This window comes from Clupea harengus, chromosome 26, assembly GCF_900700415.2.
Source record: "Clupea harengus chromosome 26, Ch_v2.0.2, whole genome shotgun sequence".
In the NCBI taxonomy this organism is placed as follows: domain Eukaryota; kingdom Metazoa; phylum Chordata; class Actinopteri; order Clupeiformes; family Clupeidae; genus Clupea; species Clupea harengus.
The window spans coordinates 9,573,365-9,592,964 of record NC_045177.1 but is presented as its reverse complement, the minus strand read 5'-3'; the positions used below and the strand labels follow the sequence as shown (position 1 = coordinate 9,592,964).

The 19,600-nt window shown below is 50.2% G+C and overlaps 1 protein-coding gene across 1 annotated transcript in view; it reads left to right on the top strand.

The window, feature by feature from the left end:
* The first annotated feature begins 460 nt into the window (after positions 1–460).
* Positions 461–19,600, top strand: part of LOC105892306 (trinucleotide repeat-containing gene 6C protein-like) — a 37,450-nt gene continuing 18,310 nt past the window's right edge. The window contains exons 1-4 of the mRNA XM_031563890.2: positions 461–552; positions 1,337–1,358; positions 8,366–8,686; positions 15,717–18,530. Of these exons, the coding sequence (XP_031419750.1) occupies positions 15,935–18,530 (2,596 nt within the window). The 5' untranslated portion in view covers positions 461–552; positions 1,337–1,358; positions 8,366–8,686; positions 15,717–15,934. The remainder of the gene's footprint in view (positions 553–1,336; positions 1,359–8,365; positions 8,687–15,716; positions 18,531–19,600) is intronic.

Sequence of the window (19,600 nt, the reverse complement as noted above, 5' to 3'; positions counted from 1 at the left end):
TTGTATCTTTTTCTTTTGCAGCTGAGAGAAGCTAGAAACACAAGGAGAGAACCATTTGATGGAAGAAAAGAAAAAGAAAAAGCAAGAAGAGAAGTCAAAGAAGGAAGCCGCTCAGAAAAAGGTGTGTACCTTCCCAGCCCATACCCCAACCTTCTCAGCCCATACCCCAACCTTTGCTTCTCCTAGCAAGATCTTGCGTTCAAGTCAATGCATGTGTAGCTTGGGATATTCAATTGTTTCCTGTGAACCTTTAACTAAAGGAATGGCTGGAATTTTTAAGTGACCTAGACACTGACCTCAAGTATTTTTCACCACTATCATTTTCATAGGAAATAATGAAATGTGGTCATTTTTCTTACACTATTCTGAAATTGAGACGAATTGGCCCTTGTTATATCCTTGGCACTCTCCAGGCACGGCCTTCCCCTTGATCACATTCATATTCAGGCGTTTCCTTGAAGCTCTGCTCTGCCACTGGACACTGAGGGTGCTCCACCTCATCATCCCACACTCAAACAGGTGGCCTGGCAGCAGATTAGCAGCATTACTGGGGTGAGGATGGTGTTAAGGAGTTTAGCAGGGCAGCTAACTAGCACACTGCCCTTGTCCTGTTTAGTCCGCTTCCTCCCTGCAGCCTCTCGCCACCCCCCCCCACTCTCCTCTCATACAGAGACCCATTTGTAATCTATTTCCATTCGATTACCAGGCTGCCAGTCGTGCCTGTGTTGTGTTTCTTTTTTTTTTTTTTTTACTGCAGGCTCCTTCTGGGCCTCTTATTTGGATTACGAGGCAGGGAGTTCTAGAGCCTTGAAGTCAAGGCTTGCTTTTTTCTCCCCCCCTCCCCACCACCACCACCACCTCATCCGCCTTCTCTTTTCCCTTTTTCAGCAGTGCATGTCGAGTCATGCTGAGAGGCTGTGCCGTCTGCCTTTTGTGTCTCGCTCATCACAGAGTTACATTTGGGCGCCTCGTAACCAGTTCAAGTCCCAGGCGCGCTGATTGCTTCGCCATTCATACGCTGTTAATGCCAGCACGCCTCAGATTTGTACAACTATATTCACGTGTGCCGACTGGCGAACAGCGAACCGAATAAAAAGTGTCGCCGTGCCCCGGCAGTTCATTCCCGAGTGCAAACAGAACTTGAGTTTGTTTTTAAAATGACTGTCTCTCACTGTGCGATGAGAGCGAATGTAGGCCTGCGCTGGTGTTTGTGTACCTGTCTCTCGGCTGGCTCATAAATATTCAACCGTGGCCATGCAAATGCCATGTAAATAATGTATGTGAAGTGTGTTTACATGCGAAGACTGAGCAACACGCCTCTCTCCTTCTCTTTCAGGTTGCTGAACAGAAAACCAAAGGTGAGTACTTCATCCTCCCCCATGTTTGTGTGTGTGTGCATGTGATCGTGTGTTCATTTGTGTCTGTGTCTTTGTGTGTGTGTGTGCGTGTGTGCGCACACAAGGGTGTGTATTTTTGTGTGTGTTTGTGATAAGCTGTCTAAAAATATACGAAAATGATTCCCACTCTTATCGGCTCCGATTAAGCATGTTGTTATAGCAGACAGAGACTGGAGAAGAGGAAGGTTTAGCATTTTGCTTTGCCCGTAAGTTTCTCTGCCTCCGTTTCCTTCCTGAAGCTCTGGAGGCTACCGCGGCATTAGCCTCTCGTACACTAATGCTTGCTGACGCGTGTGCATAATTTCATTAGCATATGCTCGCTTGGGTGAGCGCAAACCCAGACGAGCATGCAGAGACTGAGCAGTAGTGCTCTCGGGCGCTCTGTTGCCCTCTTTGCCCCCTCATGTATATGACTCCCGTGTCCCTCACCCCCACCCCACCCCTGGCACGGCCTGAGCTGTTGTTTCCGTCATGGTTGTATATTTTACACTCCGGTCTCCTCCTGCCTGGGCTGAACAGAAGTAGCTTTGTGACAGCAGTATCAACTGCAAGGGACCTGGATGACTCACTTGTGTTTAATCCCACCATATTTTGAAGATATTAAGGTGGTTTGTGTGGCCATATGCCTTCATTTCTCCAGGGCGACTCGTAGCTGCGGCTTGTTGTTGTGGGTGTGCCTCCTTTAGGGCACTCTACTTTGTACTGCCAGGCAGCGCAGATAAGATAAGATCAACTCCGAGTCCCAAAGGCAGGAAATTCATTTCAAAACACATGGTGTCTGTTGTCCTAAGACGTGGATGCACACAGTGGATTGGAAGCAAGCTGCACGACAGATGGAAGTCAGCCCTGTAGCCCAGGACGAGGTTTTCCTCCTTTCCCTCATGCAGCATCTGCGGTAGAGCCCCTCCAACCACACCTGGCTAGCAGCTCTGTGTACCACGCTAGTGTGGGGCACCAGGCCGATCAAGGTAGCGCACAGATTGGCATTCACGTTAAAGCTGGATGCTTGCTGTGGACATCTCAGAGTTCTCAGCGCCTTCCCCCAGTGAAATCCATCTCCCCCTGGCTGTGAGAGATACATGGAAGCCCTCTACTTTGGTTTATGCTACAACACCCCTCAGACTGCCCTTAAGATGGCATGTCCAAAGTTTCAAACTTGTTTGAATGAGCAAGACGGTGGCAAAAGAATGTCATCATCATCGTGTGGAAGGAATGTGGCAGGCCGATGGCTGACAGCGTCATCAACATCATCCCTGTGATCCGACATGCGTTTCGACGGAGGTGTTGGCACTTCATGCCACAGCTCGGTATGTCCCGTGTGACGCCGTGTCTGTCTGGCTGCGTTCCAGGCCTCTGATGGAGCGAGCGACAGCACAGGCACGGCCGAGAGGACTGGGAAGGGCGACAGGAAGCGAGGGAGTCGTACAGGAAGAGCCCAAAGTGGGCGAGGGAAAGTGTCGAGTGAGAGGTGAAAAAGGAAGAGAAAAGCGTCGACAGGGCAAGCGGGAAAGGGGGTCGCCGAGGAATTGCTTGGGTCGGCGGAGAGAGGGATGAAAGGGGAGCGAGAGCAAACTCGACTCTGCTGTTGTTGCTGATCGCACCTCTGGGGGCTGTATATCCTCCCATGGTTGACAACACAAGCTGCCTCAGCCTCTACCACACTCCAGTGCACAGAAGCACTGCGGTACCCTACATGCAGATACAGGCGTACATGCGCTCAGCAGCGCTATGACTAACACAGCATCGCACCGACCGACCGACTAGATGAATATAAAATGGAGTTTCACTTCAGAGTTGGGGAGTAATCACTGCGGTGTGTCCTCTCGTGTCAGCAGTGTCGCTGAGGCTGGAGGTGGTTTGTGGGAAATAAAGTGAGGCTGGCTGTCGCTCCGCCGTGAACAATGGGGCGCTGGGGACCAACCCCCTCTGCAGCTCTGCCTCTAAATCACGGCCGCCCGCCCCTTTGCATTTCAACTTGTTTGCAGCGATCGATCCCGCCTGCCTGCCGCGGCTATATGCATGAAAATGAGATAAACCCAGAGCCCACGGCTGCATGCACTTCAGTTGCTTCCATTAACTCGCACAGCAAACACACGCACACCATACATAAAAAGTACCCCCAGACTGTGGTCTCCACAGACCTAGTGTGAGGCCCATGAAAGACGAGAATATCCCCCCCCCCCCCCCCCCCCCCATCACACAATCAGGCTGGCCCCCACCCAGCCATGACTGACTAGAGGTCAATGAGGCCACAGCCAGCCTCCTCTCCACAGCCACCAGTGAAGCTAACACTCACGGACTGTAATTGCTGCAGGGCCTGAAGCATAATACCCTCTTTTTTTTATATAGGCGCACACACACATACAAACACAAAGTACTTGCACACACAACCATAAATTATGGAAATGTACAGGTTGGAGAAATAGGAATGTGAAATGATAATCGAAGAAAAAGGCCATTGGGGTGCGTGGCAAACCCAGAGTGATAGCAGGGCGTATCCATTTCTTCGCCTGCATTTTCAGTCGGAATACGAAAACACTCTGGGTTGCCAGTTCTGCTGCCTCTGCACTTCCCAGGGTGAAAGGACAAATGAAACACATGTCAATCCTTCATTCCTCTTTTCCCCGTACTCGGCTCTTTTCGGTCCCCCCCCCAGAGACGCGGGCCACGGTTGGCATTCCGAGACTCATATTTACACGGTGTCACGAACGATAACAGCGTTATCCCCCCCTCACACCACCCCACACGGGACATCGTAAACTCCAGATTGGATTAATTTGCAATTTCACATTCAATTAATTGCGTCAACACTCGAGTCTGATTCTCATGAATCGCAATCTAATTAGCAGCTCATTTGTTTTTGGAGGGGGGGGGGGGGATGACGGCGGTGTCATCTTTAATGGCAACATTTATAAATACTCTATAAATTAATTGCCGAGCAAGTTTGAATTACATCCGTCAGATTTATTATTTTGAGAGTGCCCATCCCTTAATTGTTTTGCGTCTCTCACATATCAAGTGTTGCAGGCAAATTAGAAAACAGAATTTCTACGGCCTGTGCGTCAGAAATCTAGTAGTGCTCAGCAGTCTTTTGAAGACACTGTGTGGTGATCTATCGACTGCACGAGAGGAAATATACATACTCATTTTTAACATTATGACAAAGATCCTAGGTGACGGTTAGATGCAGTGGTTGAAGGGTCAGGCAGTTGTACGTCATATAGCCAGAGACATCCCTTTCTTCCCGTTCTGGAGAGAAAGAGGGGCTGTGCATATTGTATTAAATCATTTTAAATCACAATACATCATTTTTCTGAGAGGATGCATCCTGATCAGATAAAACTGACGTGTGCATTTAATCATTAAAGTATTCATTTTAGCGATCAGATAGGACTGATATGTGCCTTTTAATCATTAAAGTATTCATTTCAGCGATCAGGAAGGAGCTGTCTGTGGCAGCCGCGCTGTGTATCATCCTGATGGATGAAAACGGTGTCAGTAGATTAAGTTAATTAAGTAGCGCGTGTTCTCCCCGCTCGTCTGCTCAGGCTCCACCTGTGGCTGTCATCCTAAAGGGGTCAGGAGTAATCACTGTTTGCTATTTTTAATGGCGTTCGTTTCGCAGGAAATGCTCCCCTTCTATTTGGATGTTAATGTTTTATTTTGGGGGTTGAGAGTTAAGACTCTTGTCACCGAAACGCAGTGAATCACCCCGGCATCCCCATAGCAACAGCCCCGGCATCGGAGGGGTGAGGGGTTAGAAGCGGTGTCTGGTCTGCCATCACCCCTCTGCTCTCTAAAGCCCTGACAGATGGGCTCTGCCTGGCTCTTCCCAGACGCGCCCTTCCCCCCCCCGCCTAGCGCCCAGCTCCCCAAACCCCGACAGCTCCAGTCCCTGGGAGCAGCCCTCAACCCCCACTCCCAGTGTCACAGGCTGTCTGGAGAGCACAGAGTTCCCCCAGTGCTACCACACACACACACACGTACACACGTACACACACACACACACACGTACACCTTACAGCAGCCACCCAGATAGATGGCGGGGGGGGGGGGGGAGAAAAAAGAGAGAGAGAGAGAGAGAGAGAGAGAGAGAGAGAGAGAGAGAGAGAGAGAGAGAAAGAGAGAAAGAGAGAGGAGGAGACCAGCATCTTTGCAGTGGCGCAATCTTTTCTGCCACCCACCCCACCCCCCAACATTGTGTGTGTGCCGACGCATTCAAATGGCGTCTTAGACAAAAGCCTGGCGCTCACCTCGCAGCCTGAGCGGTGCTGCTTTCACCGGGGACGGCTCAGGGCGGCGTCTCGTGAGCTCCCAGATCCAGGATCCCCCTTGCCTTTCTCTGTTTAATTAACCATTCATCTATGGGAGGCCATAATTACAGGGTGGCTGGGTGATTGCAGAGAGTACCTCAGTCAGATGCTTTAATGGAATTTACAGTGCTCTTGTTACAATCATTTATTTAATCACCACCTTTCAACTTCAATTAAGATTGGTCTTTTTTTTTCCACCATTATTTTTTTTTTTTCCCTAATTTTTTTTATGGCACACCTAAAATGGCTCTTTTTTTTTTTGCATCACCAGTTCAGAGCTCTCCTCTCCCCTCCTCTCTCCTCCAGTCACAGTAGGTGTGAGATGCTATCGGGCCCAGTGCCGTAAATGAGACCTTTTGTCTCCTGCTCCACGCACTCGTTCCCTCAGCGCACCTCACATGATGAAACAGGAGAGCAAGCCCCACAGCTTTGTTTTGAGTGCTCCTTTGATGGCTCTGTTGACACGAGCTAGATAACTCACGTGAAATGTTCACACTACGCGGCGCTGTTTGAGAAAAAAAAGCGCCTAATCGGCACTTCATGGCTCCCGTATTAAAAAGAATTCTGTGAACTCTGGGAATATTTCTGTGTAATTTATTTCAAGATGATTGGAGCTCACCGGAGACACTGCGCTTTTGATCTACCAGCACATATGGCATACTGACCCAAAGCGCTACCTTTTGAAGTCTGTCTTTTAAAAGAGGAAATTGTATTACCTGTCTTTTTAAAAGAGGAAATGGTGTAAATTAAAATTTAAATGACAAATGTTGACAAGGCAAAAGGTGGCAAAATTAGAGCTCTACCAAGGGAACACAGTGGTAGGGAGAGAAAATGGAGAATACCGGAGAACTTGCACAGAAGTCCACTAACACACACACACACACACACACACACACAAATACAAATATTAAATTCCATTGAAGAAAAAGCTGACTGCCCGACTTCCTATGTGGTGTGAGGGTGTGCAAATATCGACGAGCCAAGTGCAGAGCCGAGATTTGAGTGTGGAGGGGGGGAAGAGTGCAGGCTGCCTGCTCTGCTCTGCTCTGCTCTGAGCTAGCTGTGAGAACATCCCAAAGCCCCAGTGTCCATCTGCTTCCTGTAATGGATTCACAACAGCCCCAAACAATGAGGACACTGAATAAGCAGAGGGAGGAGTGGAGAGGAGAGGAGAGAGAAGAGGGGAGGGATACGCAGGGACGCAGCCCTCTGCGTGCTGATTGGCCAGGAGAACGTCAGGCTGGCTGAGCTGAATTTAATCAGCAATCTGCGTCACCAGCTGCAGCTTGCAGCCAGGCCGCGCTGGAGGGCTGTGTGTGTGTGTGTGTTTGTGTGTGTGTGTGCCTGTGTGCTGTTTGTCAGCAGTGCAGAGCAAGAAGCCTCATGACAGACGCTTTCTTCGATTTAAAACATTTCAGAGATGATTCTGAAATGACTCTACATGATTAGTGGTCCAAATGTAATTACAGCGTGTATGTGAAACATTCACTACGACGCCTAAAAATATTCCTCATAAAATGCCAGATAAATGGAATCATGTCAGAGCGACTGCGTACGTATCGCAGTGACGCGAGTCTTTGTTAAGTGCTGGGCCCTTGTAAACGCTGGATTCCTCTCTCTCTCTGAGGAAATCACCTGGTCGGCTTCAGCTCCTGCGCCACCCCTGCCCCTACCCCTGCCGTATGGAGAGAGGGAGGGCCGCGTTGCCTGGCTGCTAATCCCCAGCTCGGCAGGGGGAACTCTGGGTAAACCATTTCCTCAGCCAATTCCAGGTGGCCCACCTGCCTGTTGTTTTTAAACAAGCCCCACATATCCCCTCGATACCCAGCCAGGGGGGGGGGTGTGTGCTAGAAAACAACTTATTTACATTTGCCTTAACAGCTCCGAATGCACCGATGTAATCAGCGGTGCTGCAGAGTTATGCGTGCTTTGTGCCAATCCTTCCCACGCGTCGCAGACAGGATTGGGGGGGACGGAGGGAGAGTGTTGTCCAACCCCCGGGTTATCATAAACACGTAACGTGCTATGCCAGGCGTATTTATTATTACCCATTGCATAGACTGCCCTGATTTCTCAGCCTGCCTCCCATCCCTGAGGAAAGCGCTGCGTGCCCAGCGGGCGAAGATCTTTTCTGTTTTCGGCTAGCGCCAGCGTTGGGCTGTGCTGGCGCTTGATTAGAGTCCGCACGCAGAGACCCGGAGCGGAGGAATGCGGAGAGGGGTCAGGGGGAGGTGAGGATCTCGGCAGGGGGGCATAATCGCTGAGCGCAGACAGCTTTCATGCTTTTCATGTGGAGAGCAGCGCTTGTTTTTCCACCGCGCCCCTAAGACCGTGGGGCGGATCACAGCCAGCGAGCGCTCAGGGAGATGTTCAGCTCCGGGGGGTGGGGTGGCCGTACACTTTCTCCTCACCGCGCACTTGTCAAAGCAGAGAGTATTAAACATTGATGAGCAAACATCAAAATGGCCTTAGAGAGAGAAATGTTTTTTAATTCAATTCATCAGAAACAAACCGGAAGGTGTTCATTGATGAGGTTTTATTGTGTCTATCTTAAACGTATGCTTGAGGAAACAGAACAGTGCTGTCAAAATGTACCCCGTCGCTAACCTTAGCGTGCTTGCTCTTTTGTGTGTCCCTGTTGTGTTTGCCACGCAGTGCCAGACTCTGCCAAGCCCAGCCCCACTCTGCACCCTGCCAACCCCAGCCTGACCCTGTCCCTGTCCGCGGCTAGCAGCAGTGGCAATGGCAAGCGTGCCCCCTCCAGCGCCCAGCAGCAGCAGCAGCAGCAGCCAACGCCTGGACCACGCTACCCGCCCCGTGAGGTGCCCCCACGTTTCCGGCAGCAGGAGCACAAGCAGCTTTTGAAGAGGGGCCAGCCATTGCCCGCAGGCACCCTGCCGCTCACCTCCTCCTCTGCCCCCACGCAGCTTGGGACCAGCTCCCCTCCTCAAACCCCGACAAGCAAAAGGCATACAGGTCAGAAACCCCCCAGCTCTTGGAACTCTCTTCACTGTGATGCTCAATGTTTACCTGCTGCTGCTTCTCTGTCTGTTATTTCTTCTATGTCAAGAATCGATTGACTTGAGGTTGCGGTGTTGACATCCTGTTTGACTCTGCTGCAGCAGAATTGCTCAATGATGATGATGATGATGATGGTTATTCCAATAAAACTGAGTCCGAAAAGCCGAACACTCTTAAAAATGTTCAATACCTGTGCCCCGACTTCAAATGAATTAAAGGCATTTAGAGTGCAAGTCAATATGACCTCATGATAGGAAAACATTCAGAAACAAAACAGTCATTCAGCACAGCTCAGGAGTATTTTGAATCCTTAGTGCCACTCCTGGCCTGGAGTATGTCATTATTTACCCACTGAGGGGGAGTAAAGGTTGAGTAGTATTTACGAGAGCGTTTTTTGAGGCTGTGTGAGGCCACTTTGTTTTTGTGTGCCAAAATAAAATACATATTGGCCTACATATTGCAGATTTATTACAATTGATTCATTTAAAGTAGAATGATACTTGGTTGAAAATCTCCAGTCCCCTTCTGTTCTCTCTATTGCATTTTGGATGAAAAAAGGGAGGATGCTGATGCATCATGTGCACTTTTGTCATTGTAAGGACTCATTCACATTGTGGAAGCACTCGAACAGCTTTGGTTTTGCTACCATGTAGACAAAAATGTTCCAAAGCCAGACAGATAGATATAACTGAGACCAATATTAACATGACTTAAGTCAAATAATTCATTTTCCTTTTAAGATGCAAAGACCTAATCCGAGGCGCCTTTTTTTTTCCCAACGAGACCGCTACTGTTATATCCCAAGTTTACAGGATCAGAGGTCATGGGAGTTCCTTAGTCTAAAGGCTTTTGGCCCCATTGTTTTTACACAGATTAGTATTTACACACGAAGCAGCTGGTGAGCCCTGGCCCCCCAGCCCAGACACATCGCCTTCGCCTCAGCCCATCCCCCTGAGAGCAGACCTATGTCTGGTGGAGCTCTCTGGTATAGCAGGTGGCACTGCTGTTCTAATAACAGCAGGAAATGCTTTGTAGCGTTCAGAAACACCGCTCACCAGCTGTTTTATGGTGCTAGCTATGCTAGCTATGTCCCTGGCTGTGCTCCACTGCAGGTTGGCATTATTGGAGCCATTTGCTTGTGAGGGTTTTTCTTCTTTTTTTTTTTTTTTACTTTGCCACTCCTCACTCTTGCATTCCGGTATTAGTTGTTGTATTCTCACCTTGACTTATTTTGAGCCCCCCGTCAAACATCAGAGAGCGGAACTATTCCGGAACAATTTAGCGGTAGCGACGCGAGCCAGGTGCTCACTTAAGCCGAGGCGGCGAGCCAGCAATCGGGGAGAGAGTGGACGCGGTGTCGCCGTGCTGACGGCATGCGTGTCATTGTGCATGCTACGGTCACCCCCTGGTTCCCAGAGGATGTGGAAGAAAGAAAAGCCTGCCCTGTCTTTGCACATTGGGCCCTGCACCGCCCCCCCCCCCCCCCCCTGCACCGCCCCCCCCCTCCCCCAGTGGGTTCATTAGCCCTGTCCTCCCCAGCTGATGCCTGTCAGAGCAGCCCTCTCTCCCAGACTGGGAAGCCGTGGAGATCTGGCTTGGGCTCAGGGAAAAAACATGAGCGATGAGCTTTTAAAACCTTTGTACCATTCCGGTCTTGGGAAAACAAGCAAGGCCTTTTATCCGCAAACCGGAATTGGCTTGAAAGGGGGTTATTTTCAGACAAAGGGGTCTATCTGGCCTTGTGTTCGTTACGTCACCAAAGGGGTTTTGGCTGGGGGGGTAGCTGGCCCCGGGATCACTGCATAATGGCGCACCGTTGAGAGTGGAGGTACCTCTGACAAGGCTGGCTTTCCGAGCCAGGCGCCTTGGTTGCTTTTCAACGTAAGAAACAATCACTCATGTCAGGATCCTACATCCTGTGGCTCTCTCTCTCTCTCTCTCTCTCTCTCTCTCTCTTTCTCTCTCTCTCGTCCCCCCACCCACCCTGTCACCACCACCATGTTCCTTTCTTTCTAGCTCCACCCCATCCCACTTTTGGGTCATTTGCATGGGGCATGCTGAGAGGGAAGGCATCTAGTTTTTGGCAGCCTGCCCCGTGCTCACGTGAGACTTATTATGTGTCTGGCATAGCCCTGCTTTTTTTTTCCGATTGTTGTCGCTTCTATAGCTGAACGGATGTGTCACAGGAAAGGAAAGGTGTGCAGCTTTCAGGTGTTACAGATTCATTGTTGCGCTTGTGCACGCGTAAAGAGAGCACAATTAAGATGCCTCCGCAGTGCTGTCGTCCACATCACACTGGCGACGGCTAAGAGCGCCGTGGAATTTTATTTAGCTGAAGTAATCCTTCCTTTAATTAAATGACCCTCATTGTATTCACAGGCAGTGACAATGTAACTAGTCTCTAAAATACAGTGAAAGTAAAGAAGTCAGAAGACGATGAAAGGAATTGTAGCTGCGCAGGTTGAACATTTCAAGCAATGAACAGACACACACACACACAGACACACACACACACAGACACACACACACAGACACACACACACAGACACACACACACAGACACACACACACAGACACACACACACACACACACAGACACACACACACACACACACACACACACACACACACACACACACACACACACACTCTGTAGCTAGGCTATTTCTTGGCAGCTGTTCAAAATGAGGCTTGAATGCCTGAAAGCAGATGCTTTGAATCAGGGCTAGCAGTGTCTCCTCACTCGACACAGCGTCTCTCAGGATGGTCCTACAGCTCCTCTCTTCAGGTAGTCGTCTTACACTAGCGTTCTTTCCACTCGTTCCATTGTTTGTTTATTTATTTATTTTTATTTATATATTTATTTATGTATTTTGTTTGTGTTGGTAGCGTTCATGACCGCTATGATAAAGAAGCCTCTCGCTTTTCCCAGCTCTGATAAATGAATCTTGCAACCTGTTTTTTTTTTTTTCTGCTGCTCAAAGCAAAGCATGCGACGGAGACAACAGAGCAGAGCGGAAAGCAAAGGGCGAGCGATGGGGGGGGGGAAGAGAGAGGAAGAGATGGGCAGAGGGGAACGCAAAGGAGCGAGGGAGACGTAGACGGCAGCAGTTCGCTGCTCTTGGCTGTGTGTCAGGTCTGATAAAATGGCGTCCCTCGCTCCGAGTGGCTGGCTGCAGGAGGAAGGGAGCACTGGTCTTGCCTGCACTGCTGCAGTAGTTCGACCATGTGCATTAGTCGTCTTCCGCCGAAGAAAAAACAAAGCTGTCCCAGAGAATAGACCGACGCAAAGATTTTGTGTTGGCACGGAAAAAAACCTGCATAGGGAAGACCCCCCCCCCCCTGCACAAAATCGGGGTGAAGTACTGTGCTGCCTGTAAACTACAGCCAGATTCTCTCATGCTATATATCACGCTGCCCCCGCCATCGCCGCTTTTGTTTGCCGTTATCCTGGGGTTTGTGCCACGCACTCTCCGAATGTCTGGTGGTCCGGGTGAGGCACGTTTGGTACACTTGTGAATGAGTGGAGGGGCCAGCAGTGCTCCGCGGAGAGGAAAGGGGTTGCTGTTTTGGACCCATGCCCACTCCACTGCTGTGTTTTGTCTGTCGCTCCCCCTCTCTGTACCGCACCCAAACAGCGCTGTGATGTCTGCGAAACAGATGGGAGTGGGAGTGCCTCAGCTTTTTTTGTTTACGGTAGAGTCTCTTTATTTTCACTTAAAGGCTCTGCAGCTCCGTGTTGAATGTTTTACCGCATTCTTGTCATTGTTTGGGCTGCATCCAGACTCCGTTTACCCACCCTGGTTTTTGCCATCCTTGAATTTGTGTGAATTGAGTTAGTCTTATTTGAAAGGGGTTACCGGCTTGGCTATAACTATAGCTGTGTTGGTCAGGGTTAAGGTTTCGTGTGTGTGTGTGTGTGTGTGTGTGTGTGTGTGTGTGGGGGGATTTCTCCAATGCTAGACCGTGTGCAGTGGCACCACCGCAGACTGACGACCCTCTCCGATAAGGGGCCCAGGGAGAGCTGATAAGTTCTGAGGGGAAAATTGCATTCAAAGACTCCAGACAAGAATGTGTTGTGTAGTATCTTAAGCCACATATTCATCCCACACCTGTCAGATACCAGAGCTCCCTATTGGATATTTGATAGGGTTGGAATTTGATTTCCTCTGGCTTCTTTGTTTTCAGAGTCAGAAATCTACATCCATTATCTTGACGTGTTTTTAGAAGTATTGGCTTTGAAGGAAAGCAAGGATAACTTTGCGACAACCCATATGAGTTGGGTTTTTTTGTGAGCTATTCCAGAGCAGTGTTTCCTTTCTGCATAATGTCTGAAATATTATCTAGTGAAGAGAAAGTGGGGCCTGGTAGAATGTCTATGGATGGAATGTTAGATAATAAGGGCAGATATTTGCAAAAATTTGATTATCTGTCGTCTGTTTATTTTGATCTACCGTATTTTCCGGACTATAAGCCGCTACTTTTTTCCCACGCTTTGAACCTCGCGGCTTAAACAACGATGCGGCTAATTTATGGATTATGATACCTGTGACTGTATACGGTGGCTTTGTGTTTACGGTGGCTTTGTGGAGCTAGGATGCTAGCATGGATGCAGCCGCATGGATGCTTAGCTCCACGCGATTTCTCAGTATCTCTCAATAACTTAACTAATGTCAAAATAACCACAGTCTACCAGCGTAGACAGAACACAACTCAAAACACTTTAGAAAATAAAATAAAAGTTTACAACAATACAAATCCAGTCTTCAAGTTCTTTAGCTCACTGGTTTCAAACTAGCGTCTGTCTTCAATCTAACGTTCTAGCTTCTGATTGACTCTTGCGACTGTGCGCTCTTAAAGCAACAGTGCACTTATCTAACTGGCAAAACTAACTATTGTATTAGTTTTGATATTCATTTTAGCCTGTGTAAAGTTAATTTGTTTCAATGTTGCGGTAGGCACCTGCGGCTTATAGACATGTGCGGCTTATTTATGTTAAAAATAATTATTTTTAAAAAATTCAGTGCGTGAGGCTTATATTCAGGTGCGCTCAATAGTCCGGAAATTACGGTAAATTCTTGAAAAAAAAAAATGACTTTAAAAAGTAATACGTGTACTATTCCAAAACATCTATTCTGGCATGGCTGACATTCTTTCCACAAAATATCCGTCATTGGCCGAGACAGACAGCGTAATCTGACCTTGAAAATCAAACATTTTCTCAGACCTGCTGCCTGGAAATGGATGGAAGGTAAGTATCTAGTAAAAGGGTCGTAGTGGTCAAACCATGCCCTTAACCAAATTACACTAGGCTAATTGGCCCTCTTTGAATCCGTATACGTAGTCTACACTTGGAATATAAAAGAAATAAGGACTTGTAATAAGGACTAATTGGTGCACTTATGCTATAAGTTGCTACAGTTTGACACTGCACATTTTACAAATAGTGATGTATTTATTCTTGATATTAAGCTTCAGCTTGCTTGTGGTGGCATTGTAGGTTGGAACCTTGCAGCAAAGCTGAAAGTACGTTTGTCGCTTGGTGTCTTCATTTGGCCTCATCATCATCATCATGATCATCATAGAGGTCAAGATATTAAAATTAAAATAAAAATCGAAACACTGTGGAAAAACTGTGTATTTCACAGTATTTTCGCTAACTTGGTCACAGCCCTTCCACACGGTACCCAACCAGCTCTTATTATGGCTGCCACTCCTGGGTCATTTCACTCCGTTAGGAACCTTCCTGTCTCACTCTGGTGCTCCGTCTCATTTGAGCGTGCACACCCTGGCAAACACCCTGCAGCTCAAACCTGACTCTCACTGATCATCTGTAATGCTAGACGTGGTCCGTATTGTAGCCTATATTGTAGGAGGAATTTTAGGCTTATCATTTTAAATGCAAGTTACCCATGCAAACACTCAAAATCATTTTCTTTAGATACATTCAAACAGGACATTTTTTCAGTCTTTCACATAGAAAGAAACCCATGTTAAAAGCAAAACCAAGTATCGGTCTGAAATATCGGTTATCATCCTCTTTTTGCCATAGATAATCGTTGTCGTATCGGCCCTGAAAAAATATATATAAATGGTCGATCCCTAATGAATGACCTTTTATATGGATCAATTCATTTCAAATGATGAAGCCAAGCCAGACCCTGCCCTCAGGGCTAGTAGTTAGAAAAGGCTGAGTGGAAGACGTGTGCTTGGCAGTACGAGAGGAGGGAGCTGGTTTTGCAATGCAGATCAATGCCCTTTCTCCTCTCTCCACCGGCATTAACGCAACATCGATTACCTGCCTCTGTTTGATTGATTATAGCTGGCTAGAACACTTTTATTCACCTTCCTTCCCCAGTTTTTTTTTGTCTCTTGGTGTGTGCTTAGCTTTCTATATGTCAGCCTGTGTAGGTGCATATTTGTCTGGAAATGTTATTATTATTATTATTTGGATGTGTATGAGTGTATGTTACCCCGACTTGCCGGTGTCCCCACACTCCTAATGTCCTGTGATGGTGTGAGCGTTGTGGGGACCTGGTGGAGCGTAGGGAGTGATGGATGAGGTCCTGTCCTGGATTCATTCCAATAAATGAGCACCGTTCCGCCTCGGCTTCCCTTCACCGCGGTGCTGAAGGAAAGTGCGATGGAGACGGATGGGCCTCCCTTTCACCCACTTACACATGGCTACACCAGACACAGGATATACGGACATGCTTTAACTAATACGACAAGTGGCATGCTCTGCTGTGCATTCTGGTTATCTGGACATTTCTAAATCTGACCAGCTGCGACTGGTATCTGAGGCAGAAAAAGAAAAACTTAAGGAAAGGACAAAATAAGAAGTTTGTTTTTGAAACCCTTCCAGCTAGACACACAGAAACATGTCCAAATAGACAAACCTAGTTTGATTCCCACTTCACAGCTGTAGTCTCATGCCTGTGGTTTGTGCTAACTTTCCCATTTCTCTCTCTGTTTGTGTTTCCAGAGCTGTCCCATCAGAGTGGCTTGGGAGCCCAGTATGAGAATCCCCACTGGGGTCTTTCTAACAACAACAACAGCAGCAGTAGCACTGGCTGGGATCAAGTGATTATTGACGAGAACGACAGCGAAGCCTGGCCCTCCATTTCTGTCGGCAATAGCCACGTGCCCCCAGAATGCCCCGCGGACGCTGACCGCTCCACAGACGTCATCAGCAGTAGCAGTATGAGTATGGCCACAGGAGCTGGACAGCCAGCCCACTACCCAATCAACAAGAACGGCGCCAACCACTCCGGAACTATGGTCTCCAGCCAAGGCGGCCCCAGCAGGGGATGGGGCTCTGATGGCAAGGCCGACGGCTTGACCATGGGAGGGAGGGGCCAGCCCAACTGGAGCTCCCCCAACCTCAATCTGAACCCCAACGCCAACCCTTCCGCCTGGCCCATGCTTGGACAGGAGGGGCCCAATGTGGGGGGTGGCGGCGGCAGTGGCAGTATGGGGGGTTCAAACTCTCTTCCCCCAAATATGTGCGGCCCAGGAGGCGCTCCTCCAGTGCACGGCGCTAATGGCAGCATGGGGAACGCCAATGGAAATCAGATCGGGGACAGCGGCACCGGGGCCTGGGGGAACCCCGACGCACCCGAGCAGCGCCAGTCCCCAGTGGCGAATGTGTCTTTTAGCATGGAACCTCCAAACCTTAACACTGATGGACCAAACCACACTAAACAGGATCCCATGAGCCCCGTCCACGGCTGGGGCGGCCAGTCGCCCACCGAGACCTCTCAGGTCAACGGAGACGGCAGCTCCATGTGGGGCGGCGGTGGAGATTCCAAGGCTGCTGAGCCCAAGGAGTCTGGCTGGGACTCTGGCAGCGGTGCTTCCTGGGGACACAGAGGCAACGGTGGGAACGGAGGAGGCAGCGGCACAGGGACCTGGGGGGGGGACTGGGAGAAGCAGCCCAGTCGAGAAGCCAGTGGATGGAACTCCACTGAAGCACCTCCTCCACAGGACCAGCAGAACTCCTGGACCACTGCTGCTCCTGTCAGCGAGGGCAGCGGAGGTAGCGGTGAGGGTCACTCACGGCACAGGGAGAGGTCCTCCAGCACGGAGAACATCCCCCTCCTGCCCCGCCAGGACCTGGACCCGCGTGTGCTCAGTAACACTGGCTGGGGGCAAACCCCAGTCCGCCAACACACTGTTTGGGAGATGGAGGAGATCTCCGACCACAAGTCTGAAAGTGGAACTGAATCTTGGGGATCCTCTTCCAGCGCCGCACCTGCAGGCCCCCCACCAATGCCTGCTGGCGGTGCCAACCTCGGTGGGGCTCCGAGGCCCAATTCCGGGGGCAAGAATGAGCCTGCAGGCCCAGTGGGCACAGCCTCTGGATGGGGAGGCGCACCCCCACCTCCCAAACAGTCAGCCACTGGATGGGGAGAGCCTCCAGCTAACAAAAAGGTGTCCAATGGGACAATGGGTGGATGGGGTGAGCCTGTTCCAAGCGGCCCCAACACCAACGGCCCCAAGAGTGGCCAGTCCTGGGGCTCTGGAGAGAAGTCCCCCAGCTGGGAGGACAGCCCTGCACAGTCCAAGCAGCAGGGCTGGAGTGAAGGGCCTAAACCGTCCCAAGGCTGGGGCAACGGTGGCGGTGGCAATGGTGGCGGCCACAACGGTGGCGGTGGCAATGGTGGCGGAGGCCACAACGGTGGCAACGGTGGCAATGGTGGCGGTCACAACGGTGGCGGTCACAACGGTGGCGGAGGCCACAACAGTGGCAACGGCGGCAATGGTGGCGGTCACAACGGTGGCGGAGGCCACAACAGTGGCAACGGCGGCAATGGTGGTGGCCACAACGGTGGCGGAGGCCACAACAGTGGCAACGGCGGCAATGGTGGCGGAGGCCACAACGGTGGCGGTCACAACGGTGGCGGAGGCCACAACGGAGGCAACGGTGGCGGAGGCCACATCGGTGGCGGCCACAACGGTGGCAACGGGGGCGGCCACAACGGTGGCGGCGGTCACAACGGTGGCAACGGTGGCGGCGGTCACAATGGTGGAGGCCGCAACGGTGGTGGCCACAACGGTAACGGTGGCAACGGCAACAGCGGGGGCAGCAGTGGCAATGGTGGAGAGTGGGGCGACTCCTCAGAGGTGAAGAAAAATGGCACTGGAAACCCCCACTGGGAGGCCGAGGGAGGTAACTGGAAGGAAGGTTCCCGCAATTGGGTCAAACCAGCTCCGAGTGTTGGAGGCAACTGGGGCGATGCCCCACGCACCAATGGCCCAGGGCAGGGATGGGGTGGCAAACCCCAAGAAGGCCCCAGTGGCAACAGTGGCAACAGTGGCAACAGTGGCAACAGTGGAACAGCAACAATGGGCTCCTGGGGAGGTCCCAACTCTGTGAAGCAGGCGAGCTCAGGATGGGGCTCAGGGGGCCGCCCAGACAGCGACTCCACCGGCTGGGAGGAGCCCTCTCCACCCTCCATCCGCCGCAAGATGGAGATCGACGACGGCACCTCTACCTGGGGGGACCCTGGCACAGGCAGCAAGGCCGTCAACCTGTGGGACAAGAACAACCCCACAGGGCAGGGCAGCTCGGGACCTGGTAACAACGGCGGAGGCGGTAACAACGTCGGAGGCGGTAACAACGGCGGAGGCAGCAACAACCACTCAGCACCCACCAACAACAATCACCACCACCACCACCACCACAATCCGCATCACAGCCAAGCACCCATGCAGAATCATTCCAATGGCGGCAACAACAATGGCTCACCCAGTCAGCCTGGACCACCCCAGAACAGACCTTCCCTTGCGGCTCCAGGTAAGACAACTCTACATGTTTTCCCTTGTAATACATCTGGTATTGTATTTCAGGAGGCTCATGTATCCTTTTGCAAGTGAGGACTACACTTGTTGTAAAGCTTCCCCATACATTTGCACATGCAATATTTTGCATGGTGTGGCAGTTTTTCCTGCAACTCTTTGCCCGTTATTGCGTGAGCAGCTGTTGTTTGTCAACATCTGCACCTGCCCACTCTGCTCCCTTCCGTAGGTGTGAGCGTGTCGTGGAATGGAGGAATGTGTGTTGTGAGTTTGTATGTTGTTTTATGTCCTCGCAGCACAGTTATAATACCAAAGCGCTAACATTGCTGAAGCCAGTAAAAGGCCCTCAGGTATGGTCTGTTAAGTCCGTCCTAGCATGTAGTGCACAGGAAACCCTTTCATAAACTCCCTGGAGAATAACAAAGAGGGTGGAGGGGTGGAGTTTAAAGGGAATTGTTGAGATCTGTAATAAATTCTTAAGGGGGGGGTCCTATTGTGGTTCGGCTCAGTGCTCCCCCTGCCTTCTTGCTTCAATAGAATGGTCTATGCCGAGCGCTGATTTCTGGCCTTGGCACCGCCGCCGCCACTGCAGTTGGTCTCAGCCAACTGGTTCGGACACTGGCCAGGAGTTAAATAGACATGGCTGAGATTCTCTTGGCCAAGCCGGGCCGGGTCTTAAAACCCCTGCTGTCGGATCCATGAAAGCATTTCTATTTCTGTGCTTGGCACGACCAAAGGCGCCATGAAAGAAGGATAACGAAGTTATCCAAGCAAGACTTGGTTGACATTCTGATCTTTTCCATCTGGATTTTGAAACCCTTCAGTGACAGTATTTTGCCTGTTTATCTTTTTTAGTTAACCTTTATTTGAATCTTCAAAGACGCTATTATTTGTTAATAATATTGTATAGACTTCTATAGATTTTGTCTGGACCTATTGTGCACAAGGCACATTGGCCAGGAACTCTTGAAGCAGAGATGTCATTATGTATTTTGAACGACCTTCAAGCAGAAGAAATAAGAATTACAGGAGCGTCTTGGTCCAGTAGTCTGATCACCGTGTCCTCGT